This window comes from Colletotrichum jinshuiense, chromosome 5 (genome assembly GCF_051148585.1).
Source record: "Colletotrichum jinshuiense chromosome 5, complete sequence".
NCBI classification, from domain to species: domain Eukaryota; kingdom Fungi; phylum Ascomycota; class Sordariomycetes; order Glomerellales; family Glomerellaceae; genus Colletotrichum; species Colletotrichum jinshuiense.
The window spans coordinates 77,003-102,675 of NC_139312.1; the positions used below are offsets into that span (position 1 = coordinate 77,003).

General features: G+C 52.2%; 10 protein-coding genes across 10 annotated transcripts; 6 read left to right on the forward strand and 4 right to left on the reverse strand.

The window, feature by feature from the left end:
- Positions 1–1,902: 1,902 nt before the first annotated feature.
- EsH8_V_000017 (uncharacterized protein) lies at positions 1,903–2,238 on the forward strand (the record flags this gene model as incomplete). The annotated part of the gene is made up of 1 exon (XM_083272533.1): positions 1,903–2,238. The coding sequence occupies one exon, from the start codon at positions 1,903–1,905 to the stop codon at positions 2,236–2,238; it is 336 nt and encodes a 111-aa protein (XP_083125248.1).
- A 2,297-nt stretch (positions 2,239–4,535) lies between these two features.
- Positions 4,536–5,161, reverse strand: EsH8_V_000018 (LAMTOR domain-containing protein; the record flags this gene model as incomplete). The annotated part of the gene is made up of 3 exons (XM_083272534.1): positions 4,536–4,815; positions 4,901–5,046; positions 5,108–5,161. 3 exons carry the CDS (start codon positions 5,159–5,161, stop codon positions 4,536–4,538), a joined length of 480 nt encoding a protein of 159 aa, XP_083125249.1.
- Positions 5,162–6,312: 1,151 nt separating this feature from the next.
- On the forward strand, positions 6,313–7,161 carry EsH8_V_000019 (uncharacterized protein; the record flags this gene model as incomplete). The annotated part of the gene is made up of 1 exon (XM_083272535.1): positions 6,313–7,161. The coding sequence occupies one exon, from the start codon at positions 6,313–6,315 to the stop codon at positions 7,159–7,161; it is 849 nt and encodes a 282-aa protein (XP_083125250.1).
- A 319-nt stretch (positions 7,162–7,480) lies between these two features.
- EsH8_V_000020 (uncharacterized protein) lies at positions 7,481–8,533 on the reverse strand (the record flags this gene model as incomplete). Its single annotated transcript, XM_083272536.1, has 1 exon — positions 7,481–8,533. The coding sequence occupies one exon, from the start codon at positions 8,531–8,533 to the stop codon at positions 7,481–7,483; it is 1,053 nt and encodes a 350-aa protein (XP_083125251.1).
- A 534-nt stretch (positions 8,534–9,067) lies between these two features.
- EsH8_V_000021 (mediator complex subunit MED7) lies at positions 9,068–9,936 on the forward strand (the record flags this gene model as incomplete). The annotated part of the gene is made up of 3 exons (XM_083272537.1): positions 9,068–9,325; positions 9,383–9,559; positions 9,610–9,936. 3 exons carry the CDS (start codon positions 9,068–9,070, stop codon positions 9,934–9,936), a joined length of 762 nt encoding a protein of 253 aa, XP_083125252.1.
- A 1,673-nt stretch (positions 9,937–11,609) lies between these two features.
- On the reverse strand, positions 11,610–14,265 carry EsH8_V_000022 (Adenylosuccinate synthetase-domain-containing protein; the record flags this gene model as incomplete). Its single annotated transcript, XM_083272538.1, has 3 exons — positions 11,610–13,499; positions 13,554–14,146; positions 14,259–14,265. 3 exons carry the CDS (start codon positions 14,263–14,265, stop codon positions 11,610–11,612), a joined length of 2,490 nt encoding a protein of 829 aa, XP_083125253.1.
- A 926-nt stretch (positions 14,266–15,191) lies between these two features.
- On the forward strand, positions 15,192–16,139 carry EsH8_V_000023 (proteasome core particle subunit alpha 3; the record flags this gene model as incomplete). The annotated part of the gene is made up of 4 exons (XM_083272539.1): positions 15,192–15,215; positions 15,294–15,478; positions 15,533–15,951; positions 16,012–16,139. 4 exons carry the CDS (start codon positions 15,192–15,194, stop codon positions 16,137–16,139), a joined length of 756 nt encoding a protein of 251 aa, XP_083125254.1.
- Positions 16,140–16,444: 305 nt separating this feature from the next.
- Positions 16,445–17,571, reverse strand: EsH8_V_000024 (phosphatidic acid phosphatase type 2/haloperoxidase; the record flags this gene model as incomplete). Its single annotated transcript, XM_083272540.1, has 5 exons — positions 16,445–16,456; positions 16,512–17,170; positions 17,227–17,320; positions 17,383–17,439; positions 17,500–17,571. 5 exons carry the CDS (start codon positions 17,569–17,571, stop codon positions 16,445–16,447), a joined length of 894 nt encoding a protein of 297 aa, XP_083125255.1.
- Positions 17,572–18,050: 479 nt separating this feature from the next.
- EsH8_V_000025 (uncharacterized protein) lies at positions 18,051–19,763 on the forward strand (the record flags this gene model as incomplete). Its single annotated transcript, XM_083272541.1, has 1 exon — positions 18,051–19,763. The coding sequence occupies one exon, from the start codon at positions 18,051–18,053 to the stop codon at positions 19,761–19,763; it is 1,713 nt and encodes a 570-aa protein (XP_083125256.1).
- Positions 19,764–20,585: 822 nt separating this feature from the next.
- EsH8_V_000026 (cytochrome b561 domain-containing protein) lies at positions 20,586–21,479 on the forward strand (the record flags this gene model as incomplete). Its single annotated transcript, XM_083272542.1, has 3 exons — positions 20,586–20,625; positions 20,681–21,018; positions 21,072–21,479. The coding sequence occupies 3 exons, from the start codon at positions 20,586–20,588 to the stop codon at positions 21,477–21,479; spliced, it is 786 nt and encodes a 261-aa protein (XP_083125257.1).
- Positions 21,480–25,673: the final 4,194 nt, after the last annotated feature.

The window sequence follows — 25,673 nt, forward strand, 5'->3', positions numbered from 1 at the left end:
CAATTCGTATCTAAACTTGTCAGGCACAGGGTACATTTCTTGCCAACGCCTCACCATGCCCACTCACACCGATATTACAGCCTTTTCTCTGTTGTTTACTGCCCCCAAGTTGCATTAAGCCAATATTCCAACCTCTTGCCCCTTGTACGTCGTGTGATATCTTGAACATCACCTCTGCTTGGAGGTGGAGAAACAAGGTCGAACAAGGGCCCCCGGAAGTGGTTTTTTGAAGCTACGATAAACGTGGCAAGCAGACATCCTCAGATGACCTCCAGCCTCAGCCTCGAGATGTGGGACGGCCGACGGCAGGCCATATATGCGGGCTAGCGTTGTCTTGTATGCAGTCTGTACATAGAGACGAACTGGATATTTGAGACAAAACGAACCAGACGGGGCATATCCGAGCAAAAAAGAAAAAGGACACCGCAACTACGACAAAGCCCTCCAGAGGAGGCAATGTACATTGACCCCTCCCCCTGCCTCCGTTTCCAATTATACAAGTCACTGAAAAGAAACGGGGGAGAGTGCGGATCACAAAACGGGATCGACTCGTTCATTGGAACGGCGGGGAGTAAGTGGAGGTGGCCAACTGGATATTGCTCCTACACCTCAAACGGGAAACAGGTGTCAAACAACAAAGACATGGCCGTGGCCCGTGTAATGTGCATCATGTAGGTATGTATGTGCATATGTAGGTGAATAATGTAGCGTGGTGTAGTGCAGTGTGTGTACGTATGTATGGAGGCATCGTCTGAATGCGTGCCAGTCGTGACAACACATCGTGCGGGTCCCAATGAACGGCCTTGGTCTTCCACGAAGTATAAGTTAGTCTTGATGCCCCTCTGATAATACGAGGAGACAATAAGACAAAGACAGCTACATGTGAGAACGGAATTCGACAGCAAGAGAACGACTCGAGGTGAGGTCTAAACGAACGTCCCAAAACGAAACATCAAAAACACCAAAGAAACCGGCAAAGAGGAAGAAAAAATAACAATAAAAAAAAAGTCAGTCGAACCCATCAAGCTCGAAAAAAAAAGGCAGACAAAAGAACCGAATTACCTCACCTTGGGGCCGTTCCATTCCGGCGAAAGCAACATCGAAAAGACGCACCCCCATTACCCACACCCCCGAACCAGGCCAGGAAAAGAGACCGCTGCTGCCCAACCGCCATTCCGCCGAAAAAAAGAACCAAAAAAAAGGGACTTCTCGATCGCGTTTGCGAACGACACTTTTCTTCCCTCTGTCGAAACGAGCTGCCAGGGCCACCACTGCCACTTGCTACGCTGCTGCTGCTTGCTGCGGCCTTCTCAATAATATCACAATTTGGTCAGTTCCATTCAACCATTCTCGACCTTTTTTTTTTCTTTCTACACCCCCCTCCTTTTCACGCTGGTCATTCCACATCTTCACCCCCATAACAACCCAAGCCGAAAAAAAGACCTACCCCTGAAAAGGAGGGACTATCATTGGACACAAGTGACAAGAAGCATCATTGTGTACGCATGGTATTGGAGGGGAGGGGGAGGGGGAGCTTGGGAGAAGGGGAAAAGGAAGAAAAAAAACATAAATAAAAAGATGGCTAACAAACCTCTGTCTTGCTTCAGTCCAGTCCGGTCCCTAGCATCAGTGACTTCATATCGTACCCGAGGCCCCCGAACGAACCACTTCTACTCCTCTCGGTGCTGCTTTTTCTCCTCTTCTTCTTGACTCCTCCATTTGTTCCCCACCATCTTGCGCATCGACGGGCTAGTTACCTTCTCCAGCTAGCCAGACGGACCGGCCCGCTAGGGAACATCGACAAGAGAGAAAGAAAAAGAAACGGAAAAAGAAACGAAGAGAAAAACCCCCGAAATTTTTTTATAGGGGGGTTGAGCAGGAGAGAAAGACCGGGAAAAAAAAATGTGTTACTTCTATCAAACACGTTGGAGCTGCGGGTATTGGAGATGGGGTCAGTTCAAACAGCAATGCAACAAGGAATACCGGACGGGCGAGACGTGCGGGCTGAAGCTGGTGTTCGACACCATCAACGATCCTGACCGGTGCAAGCTGTGCTACGATATGGACAAGAAGCACCGCCGGCTCGACAAGATGCACAGGGACATCGAGCGGTGGTACCGCGAGGGGAACCGAAAAGCGACCATCGAGCGGACGTCCGTCGAGATGCGGGAGGTCGAGCGCCAAATCAACGAAATGAACACTTCGCATTGGAACAGGGTGAATACGTTGTCTGCCTAATGATTGTCGACCGTCTGGTTGTTTGCTGGCACGAGGGGACCAGGATGGGTATGTTGAAACCCTTTTTTTTTTTTTGTCCTTCCCCTACTCACTTTCTTCCATCAATTTTTTTTTTCTCTCTGTATCCATTTTCTATTGCCTGCTGGAACCTGTTTTTGTGTGAGGTGGTGGGAGCGGCGGAATAACTGCTCAGGGGTAAACCGAGTTTGGGGCAGACCTCTGCTAACATTGCTATATCAGTGGCCTCAAGCCTACGAGGCGGGAGACAACCGACGAAAAGGGAAGGAAAATGCGAGAGCAACGGAACGAAAATTCGAGTGACGAAGAAGAAGAGGAGGAGGAGGCAGAGAAAGGGACGATGACTATGACCATGCGGGACTGGAGGGTTCCTGTTAACCCTAGCTTTGGGGGGTTTCCGAGTTGAACCACGTAACAGCCGTTCATTCGCTGATTTTGCAATTTTTTTTTTGGTCTTATGTGATTAGGCCCGGGACGGTCCTTTGAAATTTCAGAGATATGAAGTATTGGGAGGCTATTGTATACTTGGATTAACAAGAGGACTTTTCTGTATGGGTAATTTGTGCGTGTGGGCGTGTGTGCGTATGTGCCCGCAAGAGACCGCTCTGTGTATTTCGTCGCAAAGCCGGCCCGCTACTTAGACGACGACAGGGACATAATTAGATGGCCCCTCACCATTCAATGCTTCTCCTTCTTTCTCTCCTCTGGGCCCATCAAACACTCCGGCTTCTTTCGCATACACTGGCGACTTTGAACCCATTCTCGCAAACCAAACCAAACACGCAAAGAACTGATGGAGTCGGATCCGAGAGTCGAATGACACCGAAATATGAGGCGGTCTTGCTCCAGGGCGCAACTGAGGGGGATCGAAGAAGAAGGTCCTCCCACTTTTTCTGCACGGCTGCCCATCCAGCAGGTTTTGGCGTGCTTATCAGGCAAGCAAGTTGCAGAAAGCGGACTTTACCGACGAATGAGAGCGACATGCAATGGCTAGAGACGAGAGGCAGCAGGCGGGTTTTGCGTCGATCTGGCCAAGGCACAGCACAGAAGCGCCAAATAGCGGCCCGCCGGCATCTCGTCCAGGCCGTCTCGCTCTAGCCTGCCGCAATAGCTCTGGGTCTCTGCTATGGCGACCTCGTGAAATTAGTGTTCAAGAGGACGTCATCGGCTCTCACGTGTTGCAGTGAAGAAGACGAGGCGAGACCCCGCGGCATTGGATGAGCCCCCAAGCCCTTCCCTGTCCCCCCTCTCGCCTTCATTCTTGACACACTGGCAAGCGTACCTGTGATTTGACTGAAGGCCAAAGTGGAGGGGGGAGCGGGAGGAGCAGAATAAGGGCCTAGCGTAGGGGAGACTGGGGACAGAAACGGGCGAAAGGGTGGTGGTGGGTTGTGTCGGGCTTGGTGGGATGGGACTGGGAGGCCGCCCCATATGGCCGCAGCAACCCCTCCTCTTCATGTCGTCCACCACCCAACTCACTTCTAGTGTAGGTATGTACCATTTTCTCGCAGTGTCTCCGCCAATGAGCCACGGGAACCGCACGGACTCCCGCACAACCCTGAATGGCGGGCATCTTGGTGAATATATGAGCCTCCAAATGCTTCCCTCCTCTCCAAAATTCGATGTGCCATACAGCCTGAAAGTCGGCCGAAATCGAAGCTAAAAATGTCGTTTACAGCCATAGGCCAGACTAGGATGCAGCATTCCTTGCCAATGGGTCCACACTAGAAAAGGTAAACATCAGCCGGAGGTGCACGTGGCCATCTTTCAATGGGCTACACAACCCATGGCCTGCCGCTGAAGAATATTGGAGACACAATCATTGGCCCGCCATGGTACGAACCAGGGGTGGCTTCAAAGTGGGATGGAGGGAATTTTTCATTGATTAATTCATGGTCTTTCTGGGCCCCATCGTGTCCACCTTTCTCATAACCTCGTCGTTGCCCAGACGTTTTATACAAGGGTAGTTGACCAAGTACAGGGGATTAACATAGAAAAGAGAAAAGCGATATGTGAGTGAATGTGGATGCTTGTGTGGTGTGTGGGTTTAAAAGTGTGTGTGCAGATTGCGTTTGGGGGTATCGAGGGGAAAGAGGGAAAAAAATGTCGTCACACAATAGCCATCCGTCCCTTGTTGCCGTAATCCGACGGGACCCTGACCTTGCGTCGACCAATACGAATCTTTGTAAGAATACAACACGAGAAAAAGAGGAATAGTATAGCCGCTCTGGCCGTGAGTTGGAGTGGAAAGCCGAGGGCACGATTCATGGCCGGGCGTGTCATGCCATTGCCGCTGCTGCATCTGCGAATGTACCGACAAGGGGCTTGTCCGACTCGGCTTTGACTGCTGGGACACCGCGTTGCATCTCGATCGTGTCATCTTCCTGGGGAAGCCAATCCACTTGGACACCCGCTGGGGTCTCGTCCTTGGAAGCCAGTTTCGAGAGGAGGTGTTGGTACCGCACAATGCGGGCTTCCTGCCCTGCATAAGCAAACGTAGTCGGCGCAGGCCGATGTGCGTGATCCTGCGGGGCAATCTCGAAAATGTCGACCATGTTGCTAGGAAGACCGATGTTAGCATTCCTGGTTCTGACATGAGAGCAAGCCCGACGTCCCGGAGCCTGGGACAGGAGCCAGTACGTACTCGGACGTCTTTGCTACGACTCGCTGCAGAGCCTCAGTCTCCCGTTGCACCTCCATTGGGTCCTCTTGTCCATTCACGCTCTGCTCTCCGAAGCTGCCATAGTGCACGTTGTTTGGGTCGTCGTAGAGGAGCCGTGATTCTTCGTCCTAGTAGACTGTTAGCTGCTGCATGCTACGCTGCAAGCGTCCAAAGTGCAACGCAACCCACCTCGTCATACTCGTCCTTGTCCCCCCGCCCGAGGCATGACGCACAAATGCCCATCGCGATCGAATGATGGCGCCCCCCTGATCGGGCGCTACGGTGTCTTGATAACGAAGACGGTACCCACACGTTTAAGAGGGGATAATATTAGAAAGGAAGCGGCATAAAAGAATGGACAAAGCTTTGCGACAATGGCTCGCGCTGCTAAACGATGGGCCAGGTATACTGGCTGATGGCGTGTGTTTTGATTGTGATGCTGTTGGCAGAAAACGCAAGATTGCGACGATGGAATGACGTTCTAATTTTGGCAGGCGGTCGGATCAAATCTCGGAGAATCAAAACAACCGATTCCGCCCCACAGCGGGACGGGACGGGCAGCGCCGAGCTCCACGTCGAGTTTCTGCTCTTTGGGACGAAAATGCTGGAGGGCCCGGCATTGTTCAGAACCTGGACCTTGCAATAACCCAACTTGGTTCTGTCAACGGACAATTCCCGAACATCAAATGTGGACGTATTGGTCCAGAGTTGCAATGCACACCTGCTTCACAACTTGGGGTATCTCCACCGAAACAATGCACTGGTCCCGTGGTGTCACATCAGTGGGCGGGCGCATCGCCACTAGCTATGGAGCTGACCTCGACCGATCATCTAGTCAGCGGAAGGGTTGAGGCTGAGCCTCCCTTCTTGCATGGACCCCAATACTCTGCCCTGTGTTACTCGCTTCTTCGACTATTGCTCTCTGGTCACTGAGAACGTTTTGGTGTTGCAGACTATTGACTTAGATCCCTCCCTTGCAGCCAAAACCGGCTTGACAACAGCCTCTTTTGGGATAAAGACCACCAGTGTGGATGAAGGCTCGGTGGCAGTGGAAAATGCTATACAATGTCTAACTCCCTGCTGAAGATTTACGAAGGGACTATGCCCTGGTTTTCAGCAGCGTTAGTCAGTTCAGATGCTCCTCGTAAAGCAATAAGCTGTAATATAGGGAAACGTCATTCCTCCAGACAAGGCGGATCGCGAGAACTCAGCCACGGCTTTACCTGTAGTGTCATTGCGATGCAATCATATATAGAACGAACTCTTGCCTTCACATCAAACTTCTTTTGTTCATCAGTCTCAACTTCATCGATTCTAGGCACATTATCAAAAAGCCTTCGACAGCAGCCGGCGTCGCTCACACCGCTTATTTGACTGCTCCAATCTTATTCACAATGGTCCATCAACGTAGCCTCCTGGCTCTGTCCGTCCTCTCATTCACTACGCTTGCTAGTGCCCGGCCCGATAAACTGAGGGCACGCACGCCTCCCAACCATAACACCTGTGCCTGCTCGCCTGTAACTGAACACATACCGAGCACTACTACCAAGACTGAGACGGCCCACGAGACTGTCTATCAGACTATCCACCAGACAGTCTCTGTTATCACGCAGACTATCACTGCAACTATCACACTTACTCAACCGCCTGTGACCGAGACTAAAACTGTTCTCGTCACTAAGAAATCTTCGGCCGAACAGGTGACTGTCACCTGTACTGAGGTCATCATAGAAGGGCCTGACGGTACGGCCACCACCAAGACCAAGCCTCCTGGAGGTCACGGAGGCCACGGAGGCCATGGCAACACCAAAACGCGCACATCTCTTGACAGCACTGAGACCAAGCCGCCCCACCACCACGAGGAAAGCACAAAGACGAATACCGGTACCACGACGGTCACTCGGGTTAGTTCTGGCGGAGGGACTAAGCCGACGCATTCGAATGGGAGTGATGATGGCGACAATAATACCTCTAGGCCGAAGCCAACCGACACTCCCAAGCCATCTGTCGTCACCTCCGAGGCGACAGCGACGACAGCAACCGAGAAGGAAACAACAGAAACAGCGAGGGCAACGGCTACCGGTGATGCCCATCCTACCAACTCCGTTTGCTCCATCTCCGTGGCTCTCGTCACGGTCTATAACACTGTCACAGCAACTGTCTATCAGAGCGGGCTCGCTCCTGCAACCTCTTCAGCACCAGCGCACGTACCCCGTGCGCCGATTGAATTGGTCGCCGCGTAGTATATTACTCACCTAATGCGTGTAATCCCGGGGCATTCAATGAATGGAGGATGCTGGCGATGAGATATCTTTCTCCTTATTACGGAGGATAATTCTGTTAAAGTAATGTTTACTATAGTTAGGGGGTTCCAATTAATACGCAATTATCTGTTTGGGAACTCAGGACCTGGTGGCAGTATGTCTCGCGGGACGTCATTATTTATGAACCTGAAGTGAAGGTGTAAGTTACAATATTAATACAACACAAAGACGTCCCAATTACCACTCGGAAACGGCTTGTGGCTTTCACTCGACGGGGGACAACACTGAACTTGGGACGTCATGAGCGATAGCGGAAGCCCATGAAATCATCTTCGTCCTCATCCTCATCATCGTCTTCCTCCTCTTCTTCGCCATTCGCCTCAATGTTCTCTTTCCCACTCGTCTCGGCAGGCTTAGCCGCAGCCACACCCGTGTCGCCCTGCTTCCTCAACGCCTCCCGCTTCTCCTTCAGCCTCCGCACCCTGGCCTCGAGTTCCTCCATATCCTCAAACTCCGTCTCCAGAGCTCTCGTAGCTTCCTCCTTCTCATCCAGGAGATCCAAATCGGCAGCAAGGCGCCGCTTTTCACGCTCTTCCTCTTCGGTCTTCGCCGCTGCAGCGGTCTCCTCGGCGGTCATAGCTGGGGCCGCAATCACCGCGTCTTCGGAGTACGACACGGCGGTCGCCGCAATATCCGCCTCAAAAGCCGCCCACTCGTCCTCATCAACCTGTCCGCCAGACCCGGATTTCGCTACTGTGCCATTCTGTTGCGTCGGTGCAGTCGCACTTGCATTCGCCGGCGCAGCCTCTTGCGGGATCAGCGGCGACGGGCCCAATGGCTGAACAATAGGCGTCGAATTCGACGACGTCCCATCCCTATGTGAGGGCGTAGCTGGCCGCGAGGGAATCTGCATCTCGACGCCCTGAACGGGCGTAGTCGATGTACGACGATTCAGAGACGGCGGCGTAAGCGTCGCATCCTTCAGATCCCGGTCCGACTCGCCGGCGGACAAACGAGCAGGAGTGCTTATATTTGTCTTGTTACGCTTCTTCCGCGAAGCTTCGGCCGTATCTTCGTCCTCCATGTCCTCATCTGAGTCGTGTTTCCGCTTGTTCGACGGGGCTGCGTCCGCCGGTGCCGAACCGCTGGCGTCAGCAGATGCTTGCTGGACCACTTTGAGTCTTGCTGCGTGACCCGGGCCACGGATATGACCTTCCCAGATCGATTCGGACTTGATTGCCTCGTGGCAGAGGGTGCATAGGAGCTTGCCCGCATCTGAGTAGGCGGCATGGGGATGCTCGATTCGTCTGGCAGCACGTTGCTGACGGAGGAGGGATCGTACGTCGGCCATGGTCGGTGTGGATGTGTCTCTACGACACCAGAGTGTGTGCAGCTTCCCTGAGAAGTTATATGCAACGGCGGCTTCGTTCAATGGCTCGTTGGTGTTGTAGAATAGAAGAGGGGTGGGATCGTCTTTTTTTTGACAGTGATTGCAGCGACCCAACGCGAGCGACGTAGCGTAACTCTCGACTGGGGACGTGGAGGTGACAAGGTGCTGGTTACAGGTGGAAAGGTAGGCGCCAGTCCTAATTAAGAATAGCGGGGTTGAAAGTCAAGACCTGCCGACGCTACCCCGGGCAGCAGCTTGACGTTCCTGCTTGCCCGAACGCGCTGGAACCTGTCTTGCGCTCCTTCAAGGTTGCATGAACCCGTACGGATTGCGACGTCTGAATCGAACCTACGTTTCTCAGCTTCAACCCCACCCAGACAGACAACCTGCCAAGACTGTGATACGCACGCAAGCAGGTCAGACTATGACCGCTCCGCCGGGCTAAACTTTTCCTCGCCTCCCGCCGACCATTCTAACAGTACTAACCCCGTAAACATGGCCGAAAATACAGAAGAGCCATCGCAAAATGCGCTGGCCTCAACCTTTCCCAACCCGCCCCCTTTCTGGAGGCAATTCACACCCGAAAACATATCACGCATCGAGGAGCTGCGCAAATCCCAAGCCGAGAAGGATGGCGTTGCCGTCAAAGACCTGCCAGCCCGTCTACAAGACATCCCCGAGGAGCTTATGAACCTCCAGCCGCCGGCCGAACCAGCAGCGGGAACATGGAAGGTTCTGGGAGGGAACTACACGGTGCGTAGCTGGGTCGATTGGCGACGGCAATCTTTGGTGGGCTGACATTGTGCACAGCTCGACGATAAGCTCCCTTCGCTGGAGGAAGGTGAAATCAAGCGGTTGGTACCGGCGCATTCAGAGGAAAAGGATGGCAAACACCTCGACCGCGCATTTGAACTCAAGAAGATGGCAAAGTCCCTTCTTTTGAACTTCCTCGAGCTGGTCAGCATTATGGCGACGATGCCAGACGATGTAAGCACGCCCCCGTTCCCGTCTCTTGAATCCCCGCTGACTCCTAGCAGGCCGCTGCCAAAATCGAAGACTTGCGCACCCTTTTTATCAACTTCCACCACGTCCTCAACGAATATCGGCCTCATCAAGCACGCGAGTCAGCCATCGCGCTGATGCAATCCAACCTCGATCGCACAAGGGCAGAGACAGCTGCGATTAGAGCCCAGGTTGACAAGGCGAAGCGTGTCCTCGAAGGCCTGGGCAGCCTGGACACCCCAAAGATCCCGGATACAACCAGCTCGGCCGTGGATGGCGAGCTGACGCGCAAGGAGGCCGAAACGTTTGCGAAGGCAAGAGAACAAGAAGTGTGGGGGGATGCGGATGCATTGTTCCTCTAGAAGGGATACGAGCTGCCGGCAACTACAACGCTACTAGAGTCCAAGCTTGAAGAAGGGTTTCCATACACGTTGGACGATGATGTGGAGGCCTTGTTGCAGAGCTGGGAGCAGAATCAGGGGCAGATGAATTGATACCCATTTCAACGATTAGACGAAAGCGAGAAAGAGGAAGCGAACAAGAAAGAGAAAAAGGGCCAGAATCGGCCATTCATGAATTCATATCAGGCTGGCTAGCCACCAGCAACAACAAAATTCCAATACGGTATCAACCATCCAAATCATCGCCTTTTGTACGATTCCATTCCAGATGAAAGCTTAAAAAGTGTCTCGCAACTCCCCCCCCTAATTCCCTTTACATGACAGTGCAAGGAATGGGAATGCAGCAGCACTCGTATCCATCGCACTCGATGCACTTGGTCTTTCCACCCGTGGCCTCGGCCGGCTTGACGATGCTGTCGATGATGGAGGTGGCGGCGCTGCCGGGGCCGTTGCGGTTGACGAGGCCGGAAGAAGCTGAGCCGCAAGCCATTGTGAAGGTGTTTGTTGAGGATGGGATGGATATGGGGGAAAGTGGTATTCTGAGACACTGTCAGCTGTTTTGTTCTCCTTTTCCTGTAGGATGGTGACGTCACGTCGAACAATCACCTTTGCGAATGAAGTATCTTCAATTGAAGCGATTGTAATATGAACCGGAGTAAGTTGTGGGAGGATTTGGTGAATGGGCGAAGCGTGTATGAAGTAGTACTGGTTACAGTGCCTATCGGTGTCGAATGACCCCCAAAAGAAAAGCGGTTCAGGCCCAGTCTCAGCCAGCCTTAAATATAATGCTTGAATCTCCAAAGCCCCCCGTGTTTCTAAATCCAGGAGAGTTGTCGTCATGAGTGTGGGGCAAGACATACCCCCGGCTGGTGTGGCTGAACGGTATTCGTCGCTTTGCTCAGCCAACCAGTGGCAGTGAAGGTGCCGGGCTGGGGTCACTGCACCAAAGGTCGCCACGTTCATATTAACACAAACCAACCATGGCACACTAGTGCAAACACCGGACGGGAGGTGGGCGAGGGTCACCATGGAAAGCAACACCCACCGGCACTGTGGCACCCCAGGGTGAGCTGGGCTGTCTTCATAGCTGCTGGCCATTGGGTAATTCCCCATTTCGGCATTTTGATGGGTCGAATGGGATGACATGCCGGGCTATTGACTCGCGACGGCCCCAGGGCTGGAGATGACCGAGATGAGATCTTGGCATCTCAGAGCCTGGAACGTGCATTAGAAGGGTATCTTAACTTTTTATTGTCATTGTGGGCTCGAAGTGTGTTGTGAGGCCAAGAGTATTGCAGTTGCCGTGTTCCGGGATGCTTGGAGTTTGGTACCCTCCCAGGAACAGCACCATCGTCACTTGGCACGGCATCCACATCACGGCTTCACACCTTTACCACACGACCCGCTAGCCTGGAGAGATACTGTTCCGATTTTGTGTGAATTTGATATAGCTAACAACAAACTCCAAAGCAAGACCCGTTTAGCAATCGCCAAAAACCCCCTTAATGAGGGAGCGGTATCTCCGTCTCTCAGTCCCAAGACCTTTCGAAACCCCCATAACAAGTTATGTACTACGAACCACAGGATATATGCTTCCTCAAACCCTCTCACTGTGCCCCCAATAACAATGTGAATCACGCTGACGGCGCAACACCATGGGCCCCCTTGGGTGCTGTAGCCGGGGGACCATCACTAGACTTGCTAGCTACAGGTGGCTGCTTCTCCAAAAGTTGACTCAAATACGTCAAGTCGTCCCGTGCTCGTGGGTCTTTCTCCAGTATGCCCCGGATTACCTCCCATTCAGTCCGCGACATCTGATAAGCTTGCGGAAGAAGAAACTTCATAGTAGGACTGTTGATCAGCAATCCGAGAACCTCATGAGCCAGAGCTTGGCCTTGTTGCTGACGCTGCTGTTTCTCAGCTTCGGGTCCGCGACCCTCAGAGTAGCCCACTGGAGGCTGATTAGGCGGCACAGCCTGGTGCACCCCTTGCGTCGGATGCTCATGTGGTGCGTGGCCGTTACCACCAGCAGGGGGGTGGCTCGGTTGCGGGAATGGCCCCTGAGCGACAGTCGGTGAGAATACTGGTCCCGATATCGAGGGGTGTCTAGGAGGAAAAACGCCTTGTGTGGGAGTGGGCGTGTTGGTGACAGGAGACTGCGAGGTAACACCCTGCTGTGGTTGTCTAGAGCTGTTCCGGTACACGAACACAGCCAGGAGCATCGGTTCCGTCCTTTTTTGCGGTACGAGATTGTCTGAAAAGTTGAGCATGAACTCAGGCACGCTGCCTTCGCCAGGGAGAACAGGTACAAGATACGTGTCCCGCACGTTGCCCACGCCCTTATCCCCGACGACAGCATATCGTTTCTTGGAAACAAAGTAGTCGAAAAGCTGTTGAAACTCGCCTCGGGAGGCTTCAGAGGCTGGCGACACTGACACGACGACTATATCGGTCTGGTCAGCGTATCGCAAGCCGCAGAGGTACTCTATAGCCTTCTGCTCGTCAATGCGTCCTGCTACCGTGAGTCTCTTCGGGATCAGGCTTGTCCAAGGCAGACCGACTGTAGTCGATAGGTTGGCCCCGCCGACGAACTTGGCCGCGGCTGGGAAGTCGGCTATGGAATTCATCGAGAGATGGCCCCGCCACACAATATCTGGGTCGGTTTCATCCGTGGGTGAGTACGGCGGAGAGTCCGTTTCTTCTTGAAGGAGTCTGTCGACATCAGGGTCAATCCCCGGCCCATGGCTTGGTGCTGATGGCCGGCGGTTGTGGGAGCCCGTCGGCGACCTGACGGTTGCATATACTTTGTTGATGTCGAAGTCGGGGTGCTTGGGCGAGTGTCTGGCCCCTTGTGTATCAATGTGTAGGCCGGTATGAGCTGGGAGCTCCACTGAATTTTCGTAATGCGGTTCTCCATCTGTCTTGGGAATAGTTTGCCCCTCTCGAGCACTGGGCCGCCGAATAAAAGACTTTGCTTCTTCTGATTGATGGAAGGAATCATTCTCGATAATCTCCTCGCCTTTGTGTGTTCTGCGGACACGAGGACCATCGTCAGTGATCAGTATAGACTGCTTCTCCGAGATAGCCTTCAGCTGGGCATTGGCCTCCTGTCTCTCCTTGGTAGCCAGTTCATCGGCTGTCATTGTAGCCAGCATGGGCGGCGAAAGAGTGCGCTTCAGCAACCGTTTTGTCAAATCTCCGTTCATCCTCATGTTTGCATACAAAATCCTAGCCTGCGCGGCATACTGGCTGCGATCAGCATGTGTATCATGCACTGCACGTTCGATTTCGAGGGCTAGTCGTTCCGCCTTCGCTGCGACTGTAATATCCTTCGGGAGGGTTACGCTCTTATCCTTAACGGCTGCACCAAGGACGCCGGCAATAGCCTTCTGGAGCAGTTGAGCAGGGCCCTTGCGATCCTCAGAGAGATCCGTGACCTTTGCATCCAGGTCCGTCGGGGCGGTGTAGTCAACGACAGGGACAGCCTCGGGTTCGGAGACTTTCCGCACTTTCTGGGCCGGCGTCTATGGTACCTTATCAGTTTGTGCAAGTGCAAGCCAATAGGGAGCAGATCTTACCTTGGGGTCCTTCTCGACAGTATCATCTCGCGTCTTGCGCTTGCCGGTGGCGGTCTTTGGAGCGGTCTCCTTCTTTTCCTTCTTCTCTTTGGTTTCTGGGGGGGCTGGTGAGTCCTCGGCCTTGTTGCTTCTCGTGTCTTGTGCCAATTCTTCCTTGGGATCGCTGGCGCGCTTCCCGCCCCTGCCGCCTTTTTTCTTCTTCTTCTTCTTCTCGTTCTGCTCATCCTCGTAGGCCTTTCGACGCGCTTCCCATGGTCGCTCGCCCTGGGCCATAGCGGACAGAAGCTCCTTGTGATCTTGGGGGGCGCATTGCTCGCAGTAGTAGTTCTTGGGGAGATCTTCCGTAAAGACACTCATGCCCATACAAACGTTATGCTGCCACGCAGTACACTTGTCGCAAGCGATCCAAGGCTCTTCCGAGTCGCCATCCTGTTCTGTAGCACCGCAAACGCAGCGGATGATCTCCTCTTCAGGCTCCTCCTCCTGCTTCTTCTTCCTTCCTCGCTTCTTGGGCGGCTCGATTGGCTGGTCGTCGAAGGCCTTGGTGTGCTGGCCCTTGGTCGCGCGCACCGAACGGCGCGGTTCTGGCTCTCCTGCGCGAACCATTTTGTTAGATTCAACTATAAGTAATGCAAAGGTATGTTTGCTTTGGGGGAAGGCGTGAGGCTGGCTGTGGGGATGCGCGACTGTGGTTGCGACACTTACCAGACATGTTCGCTTTGTTTGGGGGCAGGACGATCTCTAAACGTCTCCCTCTGTTGGGCAGGAGGGTGAGGGCGTGCCTCGGAGAAGGAATGGGCTCTTCTCCAGGTGTCGATAACTGGCAGGTGTGTGTTCTCTCTCAAGCATGCATTGGTTTTTACGGCAGAGCAAAAAGGACTAAAATATGCGACCCCTCCAGTACGCGCGCGACACGAGACTCGTTGCGAAGTGCGCAGGCCGCGCGGTCTTCCTTCCCAACTGTCCGTCACAGAGATCCCAAGCACAGATAAGAGTAGATGCCGTCGTGGAACAAGGTTTCCGACAGAGAAATCAGGGTCGGATGGAGTGCAGCGATGTTCGCGTGCCGCTTTTTGGTCGTGTGGGAGAGCGAAAGGGAGCTTGCGCGAAGGTGGAGGTGATGTGAGTGGGCTGCGGTACGCTGCGATAAAACGGCGCGAGGTTGGGGGGAAAATGCCGAACCGCCTCCACTTCTAGTGTTATGTAAGCGAGGGCAACCATTGTGCTGGGCCTTGCGCTCGGTGAGATGCGCACGGATTCTTGGAGGCGGGGGCAATGTTGTTGCCTCAATGCCTAGGCTAAGCTTATCCTAGGGGAGCTGCACGTGAGGAGAACGATGAGGTAAGTGTGTGCCGCACCTTCTACCCGGCAAAAGCTCGGGCCAGCACTCAGTACCTTCCCTTACCTCAGCCCCGGCTGGTCCCCAGGCTGGCTGGGCAGTCGCAAGGAGCTAACGCGTGCATCGATTGCCTGGAGCTTCAAGCTGCACCCAAAGGCTCAAAGTTACAGCCTTCCCTGCAACTGACAAACAACCATCCCGCCGCACCACATTCCTCCTTCTGTCGGCCCCAACACGACATCACCACCGTAATCGAACCATCGGACAAATTTGAAAACACCTTCGATTGCTCGCCCGCCATGTCTCGCCGATACGATTCTCGCGTAAGGCCCCTCCCCGCTCTTCCCTTGCTCTGCATCTCCCCGGCCTGGCAAGGTAGCTAGCTCACACTCTGTACCTAGACAACAATCTTCTCCCCTGAGGGTCGTCTCTACCAGGTCGAGTATGCTCTCGAGGCCATCTCCCACGCAGGAACCGCTATTGGCATTCTCGCCAAGGATGGCATTGTTCTGGCCGCAGAGCGAAAGGTGACGTCGAAGCTGTTGGAGCAGGACACTTCTGCGGAGAAGCTTTACATCGTCAATGAGTAGGTATTATCAGCCCCCCTTCGATAGACGTATTCTGACATGGTCTCTTTCAGCAACATGCTTGCTGCCGTCGCAGGTATGACGGCCGACGCCAACATTCTCATCAACTACGCCCGCCAGGCTGCCCAAAGATACCTCCTCACTTACAACGAAGACATCCCCTGCGAACAGCTTGTCCGGAGACTGTGCGATCTGAAGCAGGGCTACACACAACACGGTGGTCTGAGACCCTTCGGTGTATCCTTCATCTACGCTGGTTGGGATCCCCGCAGACAGTTCCAGCTGTACCAGAGCAACCCCTCGGGCAACTATGGTGGGTGGAAGGCGACGGCTGTCGGCGCGAACAGAGCTAGCGCGGAGAGCTTGTTGAAGCAAGACTACAAAGAGGACTGCACCTTGAAGGAGGCTTGCGGCATGGCGGTCAAGGTTCTGAGCAAGACCATGGACTCAACGAAGCTGAGCGCCGAGAAGCGTAAGTTGCATCAAACGCACATCACACATTACATGGGCACCCGCTAACACAACAAAACAGTCGAGTTCGCCACGGTTGGTCAGACGAGCGACGGCAAGATCTACCACAGACTCTGGACGGCGGAGGAGATTAAGGAGTTGCTCAAGGAGCACGATCTGGCGAAGGACGAGTCCACGGAGGACAAATAACGGCATGAATGAAACCAAAAAACATAGATTGGGCGTAGAAGTTGCCCTTTAACCTGATGTACCAACAGAATTGATGCCCCCAAAACCCCAAAACCCCAGGCAGGGTGCTGCCAAGATGCAAATGCGTGGCCATGATATCTTACAACATAGTGACACATGTTACTTTGTACCTTTGTGAAACAAGTCGAGCAAGGGTTGATAAAAAAAAAAGTGTCGAACACGGCAGTGAAAACAACAACAATACAGTAATTAATCTTACGGCATTAAATAGCTGCTTCGATGGCTGTTGCTTCTGTATCCAGACTCTATGATGGACCCTAATCACAGTCATTAGTGTCTCTGGCTATTGAGCTGGGTCATCTCGTATCCTACGTCAGGTCGTGAGCCCCCGGTTTCCTCCTCATCTCGCAGTCGATTCCAGCCAGTCCTCGGCTCCGAACCAGGATAGGAATGAGGTTCATGGCACTCCCTTGAAGTCAAACTGGGCCAATGTCGTCGGTAGCTCCAGTATGCAACCACGTACCCCAGCACAGAGCCCACGCAAACGTCGTAGACATCATGTCTGTAATCCTCACACCGGCTGATGGCAATCAGAGCGGCCCCTAGGAGAGGGGCAAGACACACCAGTGCCCGGCTGAGATCGCGGCCTCCACTGTTGTGCCGGAAGATGTGAAGCTGGCCGGCGAAGAAGAGGCTAAGGAATCCAAGACCAGAGAAGGAGAAGGATGAGTGGCCAGATGGAAACGATCGCCAACCATCGTGGAGAAGGTGGTGGGCTGTTTCGGTGCAGACTTCAACGGTAACGAGGATATTAGGCTTGGTGCCAGCGGCTGGCTTGCATCGGGCCAGCAAGTCGGGTCGGGGTCGACCAACTGCGTTTTTGACAAGGTCTGTAATGAAGGAGGTCATGATGATGGCGATGGCGAAGGATAAGTATGTGACCTCATGTTTGTGAGGCGAGGCTTTGGTCACGACGTTGTACGCGACTAAGATACCCAAGGGCACGAAGAGAGCATACACGAAGTTCATGTCTACAGAACATGTCAGTCTCACTTCAAAATAGGAGTAACTCTTCGTATAAACTCACAGACAGGGACGCGCTCAACTTCCGCATGAGGATATGAGATGTGGAGATCGTTGATAAAGAACATGCGATGGAACGGTTCGATGAATGCAAGCATCTGAGTTGGATACCAAGTTAACAATGTAACGAGACGGGGCCGTGGATTTTTGCGTAGCTTACCGTCATCCATCCCGCAAGAAGAATCACGAAGCCTAAATAATCTGGCGCATGAGTTCTCTGGATACCTTGTCAGACTGTCTCACACCTTTTCATAATATAGACCCAAGTATATGTTACCTTCCAGAACCTAGAGAATGCGGATGCGACAGCATTCCCGCTTGAACCATCTTCTCGACGACCAGGCGCCATCATGAGTAGTCACCGTCTACGAGCTGCGCGGAGGGCTCTATGGAACATCGACGACTCCGTTGCTGCGGCGATAGAAGCTATGGACGTTGTGAAGGAGAGTGCTTCGCCAAGCCGTTGGGTCTGTTGGAAGCGAAGCAGGCGATGAAAGGCAATTCAACTCCGAACAAGCGCCAGTGACTGTTGATAGTCACTTGATCCGTCTGCAGATCCCCCCGAATGATTGTCCCTAGGCTAGGTCAAGCTTAGATGAGCTTCAAGGGGTTGCTACCAGTGTATGTGGCGTTTTAATTGGAAGCCCCGAGCTCATGAACAACGGTACCTCCCCAAAGTTGCAGGGATCGGTAACAGGATGCTTATCTTATCATTTGCCGAAATTTTCCCGACGTGATTCGTTCCGTCGATGCTGTTGACCTCCAAAAATCAACAGTCGTTCCTGTGCTAGCTAAGCAAACTTCACAGTTTGCGACATCTTGCACAGAATGCTCAGGTCGACCTACAAACCCTCCGCGAACGTCGCAGCCCCTCCGCCTCTGCCTCATGGGTGGACGGAGCACACCGCGCCGACAGGACACAAGTACTACTACAACACCGAAACAAAAGTATCGACATACACGAGACCCGGTGCGTCAGACGCTACTACTACCCAAACGTCTGCACCACCTTCGGCCTCAACGAGCTTCTACCAATACCAGACGATTCCCCAGCTCTCCGATCCGAATGTCGCAAACGCATACCTTGCTCAGTACAATGCGCAGAACCAACCGCCGGCACAACGGGGAGGATTCGGTCACGGTGGCAGAGGAGGCAGAGACGGGCGCCCGCGCCCGGAGCCAATAGACAAACCGAAGTCAAAGGCTCCGATTCCTGGATGTGATCCTTGGATTCTCGTGGAAACCAAATATGGGCGCCGCTTCGTCTACAATTCCGAAAAGAATGCCAGCTACTGGCGCATCCCAGACAAGCTTAAAGCTGGCATTCTGGAGCTTGACAAAGCTAGGATACGCGAAAAGGCTGGTATTGAGAGTGCTGGAGGCAACACTAACGAGGGCACGCCTACAGCCCATCCCAAGCCATCGCATGACGTCGGGGCCAGCTTGCTTCATGACGAAAATGACGACAGCTCAGAGTATGAGGAGGTTGAGGTCACGGACGACGAGGCTGAAGGTGAAGACGGCGAGGATGGCCATGACTCCAAGCGTCAACGCACTGAAGATCCCGCCGATGATGCGCCGGTGGAGTTCAGCGAAGCAGATATTGCATTCCAACTGCAAGCAATGGGTGACGCTTACGGACTCGACCCGGGAGAATACGACGACGGAAACATGGACGAATGGCCAGAGGGTGCGGAGGGTGTGGAATTCTCTCAGGAGGACGCCGCCGCGTTATTCAGAGATTTGCTCGACGATTTCAACATTAACCCGTACAACACATGGGAGAAGCTTATTGATGACGGACACATCATCGAAGACCCAAGATATACACTTCTCAACACAATGAAAGCGCGAAAGGAGGCTTGGCAAGAGTGGTCCAAGGACAAGATCAAAGACCTAAAGGAACTTCGTGCCAAAGAAGAGAAAAAGGATCCCCGGATACCCTACATGACGCTACTGCAGGAAAAAGCGTCGCCCAAGCTGTTTTGGCAAGAATTCAAGAGGAAATATCGGAAGGAACCGGCCATGACGGACCCATACGTCAAGGATAAGGACCGTGAGAAGTGGTACCGCGAGCACATCAACCGTTTAAAGATGCCCCAAGCAACACTTAAGACGGATCTCGCCACGCTTCTCAAGTCACAGCCACTTTCTGCCCTGAACAACAAGTCGAATCTGTCACGTCTACCTCCACAGCTGCTGGTTGACGTCAGATACATCTCTCTTCCGCCACAAGTAAGGGATCCTCTAATTGAGGCGTACATCCAGACCTTGGGACCACCGCCTGAGGGAGAGTTTACCGCAGAAGAGGACGAGGCGACACGCAAGGGCAGGGAGGCTAGGGAAAGGAGAGAAAAGGCACTAAGGGAGCATGAGGAAAAGGTTGCTGAGCAGAAGCGCAGACAGCAACGAAGCCTGGAGATGGGAAAGGCCAGGTTGCGCGAAGAGGAGCGTGAGATTGAGCGGGCGATGCAGGTTGGCAAGCGTGGTCTGCAGAGCCAGCTGGCGAGCGCCCAGAAAAACGATCAACCTGATGCATAAAAGGCTGTGGCTGAGGCGAAAACAAGAATAACCGTAATTAAAGAATCAGACGGCGTGTTTCCAAGATCATTGGCGGCCCTCCATATGTGGTGATAGTGCTGTCTGCCACAGCATCGTAGTAACACTAACAACGCAACTAGTCCGTCGAGGTTCTGCTTCACTGACTGCTGCTGGACCGGGTTCATGCGCGACCACAACGAGGTCCTTATCGCCAACCAAAGCTTTCACTATATCAAACTTGACTCGAGCCTCGCCGACGCGTCATGCAAGCTAAACACAAACAACGCAGACGAACCACTCTTGGCGGATCCCTTGTACAGCCCAATAATTGAAACATTCCCCCCTCATCTGACACCTTCCAGCGCAGTCATCAGAGGACATACCGCCAATGCTTGAAACAACAGCCAGTTTTCTCAGCCACAAACAACGTCATTCCCTGTCTTTCCCACCCTTTTATAAACATACTCTGAGAAACAGTTCGGATTACTGCAGCTTGATCTTCCTGCTATGGCACTAATGACAGCATCTGGCACGGTCGTGCGTCAGATCGCCTGAAAATCGGCGGCCAGCCTATTGGCTTGTCGGCCACGTCGGTCTTCTCGGTCATGGCACACTGGCCGTGCCGCACATCCCCATGCGTACTCCGTAGAACAAGAAGGGACAGCGCGCCACCATGTTTAGTGTCTTATATGACAGCTCCTGTCTTTCCAGCCCCGACTTTGTCTATTCTTTTTTTCAAGTCCGAGCTTCCTGTCAGATTACCACATTTTGAACGAACAGCCTACACCTCCAATACTGTAATCACGAGGATTGCAACACAACATGGGTGCTACATTTACATTATTCGGCCTCCTGGCCTTAGGTGCGGCTTCCCGCTTCTACTGTTTAGCTATGACTTGAACTAATAAGATTATCAGCCTCTATAGTAATGGCTCAACAGTTCCCAGGAAACTTCAATCCAGGAAACGGGTTCGGGAGTGGAAACGGCAATGGGTTCAACGGGGGCAACTTTAACGACTTTTTGGGCTTCAATATCCAAGAAGCAATGACCACCCGAAGAATCCACGGCATTCTGGGAACGGTCGCGTTTGTCATCGTCTTCCCCATCGGTTCGATTGCTATGAGAATTATCCCTGGACGTTTCGGATGGGTTGTACATGCCCTTATCCAGATGGGCGGGTTCATTGTCTACATTGCCTCCGCCGCCTTAGGTATTAAGCTGACTCAAGATGTCACGTTTGGTGGCACAAGTCTGGTGAGCATTCCCATCTTATGCACTTCTTAGTTCACTTAACTAACGTTCTTCAGTTTGAAATCAGCACGATCAATTTCCACCCCATTATCGGCCTCGTCATCCTGGCCATCTTCTTCTTCCAACCCATCTTCGGCTACATCCACCACGTGCAGTTTAAGAGGTACGGCCGCCGACAGATCTGGTCATATCTGCATTTGTTCATTGGTCGCGTCCTGATGCCCCTGGGCATCATCAACGGTGGGCTCGGCCTGTACATTTCCAACTCTCCGAAAGGGTTTAAAATTGCATACGCTGTTTTGGCTGCCATTCTAGGCGTGGCGTGGATATTTGTTGCCGTCATCAGCGAGAGTCGCCGCAGTCGTCAACCTGCGGTTGTGGTTGAGGGCCACAAGCTTAGGAGAAGATCCCGCGGCCGCAACAGTGGAAGCCGCGGATCTTCATTGTCTGATCCCAAGGTCTAACGCATATGACTTGAACGATTGATGATTTGAATTTGATTAGGTTATTGGGTTACAAGTTTATCTCATAGGAGATGTAATCAGGTTTTGTGCTTACCACTCGGGAGGAATTAGAAGATGGCCAACACTGCACTGTCGGGATTATATGTATGCGAATGGAGTAAAAGCCTCACGGTTTTAAGCTTGGTTTGGCTTCAAATTGGAATTGTACAATATACTCTTCCTCAAATTCTGGAAAGAATGAGTATCTATCAGTGCAATTCAGATGTGCCTTCATCCCATACTAGTTTCTGAGAAGATTAGAACCGCACCAGTGAGTGAATGTATATTGAGCTATCCAGCTGACTGAGTCTAGCTGGAATATCGTGGCGGCACAAACTACACAAACCACACAGACAAGACTATATTCAATTTTGCTTTTTAAACAATCGTGTGGGCATTTCATCCACTCCGTATGTTCAATGTAATATTTTCTGGCTGGGCTTCAAGTAATAATTCAAAAAGTTATTGCAGATAAGAGGAAACGAGCAATTATAAATCATGAAAGTATGCTGAACTTTCATTTTTTGTAGAATTGACCAACCACTAGCAGCACTTATAGTACAGAGGCAGTATCAAAAGTTTTAACCCATGATTATCATTTAGCGTGAGGTGCTTTTCATAATCCAGTAAGTTGATGATAGTGTCGTCGGTATTTCAGGCATATAAGGTCTTGCCACGTCATCATGCACACAAGGCCATGTTGTCCTGCTTACAACTACCCCTCATTTGATGTAGGTTTGCCGCAGCGAAAGAGCCTTCAGCCACGAGATTCACTTTGTCAAAGCTTCGTAAAAGAAGAACATTTAATGTTTTCATTGCACCCGAGCGTACTGGGTTTAGTAAACTTTTGTTTTGGAACATTCGAAAAATCAATTGGTCTCCATGGCGGCTAACCCAGGTCAGCAAAACCCTCGTCTCTGCCGTCAGTGCCAAGGCTGGGACAAATGGAATGGCATTGAAGAATACGGGAGCCCATTGCAATACAGCGTGTCATTTGATCATCTCACAGATAATTCCGTCAACTGCCTTGTCTGCCACTATATCATAAACGCAATTCAGGTCTGGGAAGGCGAAAACCGACGTAACTGGGAAAAGTCCGGACTTGGCGTCGATATTCTTGGGCCGTTCTACTTTGATACAAAGATCCCTGGTCCCGAACTTCTTCATCAAAGGCTTCAAACGTCTGAACTGTCATGTGGCAGATCCAGTCGTGTTTGGGTGCAACTGAGCATCAAAGATCTGGTCAACGAGACCCAGGAACCTCAGCCCCATCAGCTCGGCAGTCGTCCCAAACCGCCGCTCTTTACCATGACGCCTCAATTTATGGTAACTTACTCAAGAGAAGATGAAATTTCCGAGAGGCTATCTAGCATATCGGATGGAGAAATGCAGTTTTTCAATATGGAAACAATAAAACATTGGGTCAAAACCTGTCAGGAACATCACGGGGACCAGTGTGTTGGCAAATATAATTTGAAAAGTAGGCAAACCCCCATGTTGATGCGGAATTTTGATACTGACAAAGTCAATCTAATAATACAGGTGATATGCCCCGGGGATTCAAAGTCATTAGCACCCGCTCCATGAACATTGTTGAACCGGACCAGCCGGTTTCGTTTGTGGCTTTGAGCTACATGTGGGCTGGTGGCGGAGCGGAAACCAACATCCAGCTTGAAATGAAGAATCTGAAAAACCTCGAGACACCAGGGAGCTTGACAAAAATGTCAATTCCAAACATCATATTGGACACGATACTTTTATGCAGAGACCTAGGAGAGTCATACATCTGGGTAGATCGACTTTGCATTATTCAGGACGACACAGTCACGAAGCCAGCCCAGATTGCGGCCATGGACAGAATATACCGCTCGGCTTCATTCACTATTGTTGCGGCATCGAACGATCGATATGGAACAGGCATTCCGGGCTACAATGGACGACCAAGATCAATATTCTCATCGATCTTGAGACCACCTCGAATCCCTGAGGTTGAAGGACGCGGGATGAAACCTAATGGTATGAAAGGGATAGTTAACTCTTCCTTGTGGAACAAGAGAGGCTGGACGTTCCAAGAACGGGTTCTTTCCAAGAGACGGCTGTTTATCACAGAGCATCAAGTTCTTTTTGAATGCGCTGTCACGACTGCAGAAGAGGAATTGACATGGAATATAGGGCAGGAAAGGAGTACCGACCCTGCGCCGTCTGCTAATATGACGCAAGCTCCCGAGTCAACAAATGCCTCAAACACCTCCTGTATCCAACCCGGCTCATCGGAGAGACAGGCCATATTGCTTTCAGGCAACGTTGAGCGATCTGAATACTCGACATATGTCAACTTTCACATTGGCGAAGCAATCTACCTTAGAGACTACTGCAACTGGGCAGAGGATTACAGCTCACGGCAGCTGTCGTTCGGATCAGACATCCTCAACGCCTTCGCAGGGGTGGGAAATATTCTGAGCAAAGCCCTGGGCACACGGCTGCTTTATGGTTTACCTGAAAAATACCTCGCTCAGACTTTGATGTGGAGCTGTCATGGCACGACAGTGAGGAGAGGCGACGTAGCATACATTCCAAGCTGGAGTTGGGCGTCTTCCTTGAATCCTGCCGACTACCACTGGCTCCATACCCATAAAATGTCACTGGACCAAATTGAACTCTTAGAGATAGCCAGTATTGTCGAGTTCTACTTTCAAGATCCCACCGATGGCTTTCGGAAGCTAGAAGTAGAGCAGCGATGGGAGGATCACAATATAAGTATTGCAGGGATCGCAGCACAGGCGGGGTTACCACCGACAGCGGTACAGAAAAAGAGGAGACCTGGTGACTGGAGATCAGACCTGATCTGGAAGCAATGCCCTCATAACCCATGGACGACAATATGTCATTCAAATATCAACAGCGAGGCACAGAGTATCGCCGCCTTGTTCACGGGCTCTCTCGTTTTCAACACGACAGTGGCTTCCCTGAAAATACAAAGCGTTGAGCTGAGGAGCAATCAGAGAGAAAAGGGTGATTTTGTTTCCGCGGCGATCTGTGCCGAAAACGGGGAGGTGGTGGGAAGGTTGAATCAGGTGAGCCGTGACTGGATAGAACAGCGAGAGGGCAGTGACGGGAACAAGAGGCTTTTTGATTTCGTCGTGATCTGTGGAGCACTGGAGGACTATAACATAAGGAAATGGTTTGCTTTCCAAAGTGAATGGGAGAAGACATGGCGTTTGTACGTTATGATGGTTGAGAGGCTGCCTTGCAAACCATTCGTCGCGCGGCGGGTTGAAGTAGGGCAAATTTGGACTTTTAGGTGGAAGGACTGTAATCCGCGATGGGAGACTGTCGTCCTCTGCTGAAGGAAGGGCTCGCCTTGAGCCGTCACTGCGCGGGCAGAGGCCCGCAGGTAAACCAGTCCTTCTCTTGTTAGCTTGGAATGGAGAGTGCTCAAGGTCCAGGAATGCCGAGCAAGCCCGATACTAGTAGTTGCGTGGGCCCCACGGTTTGAGGTTACACAAGCTTGGCCAAGAAGAACTGATCTTCCGAAGACGGGGCCTCTAATCATTGTTGCAACCAATAAAGGGCAACAGTACTGGTCCCACGGTCCGACAATCACATTAAAAGATAGGGTCCATCGATGGCGTGGATCGTTGACCCGGCTAGGCCCCTCATGGCACGTGTGCCGTTCGCCCAACGGGATGGAAGGGTTTAATGATGGATCATACCACTTCGGGCGAAAAGCCGGCGATGACGCTCTAAGAATGTCACCAAAGATAAGGAGTGAAGGCTGCGAACAGAGGGTCCTGCGTTCTCACAGCATTAAACCTAGACCGCCGGTTCTCCTAATTCCAACACAAGGGAGGGATTTGGGTCTTTGACTCTTTCCAGCTTGGCTTGGTAAATGAACGCAGGGGATTTGGGGGAGGCGGGCACTTCAAAATTTGATTAGGGGCGCCCATTGCGGCTACGTTGCGATCTGAGCTGAGTGACTTGGGTGTCTTTGTTCGACTCCGCACCCTATATTTGTATTGGATAGATAACCCGGAGGGGAGCAGTGACTCAAAAGATTATTACGTAGTAATTCCCAGATCTCTCCATTCTCGCAAGGTGTCATTTATTCTCCATCCTAATCCATCATGAAGTGTACTTATTAGAGAAAGTCTTAGT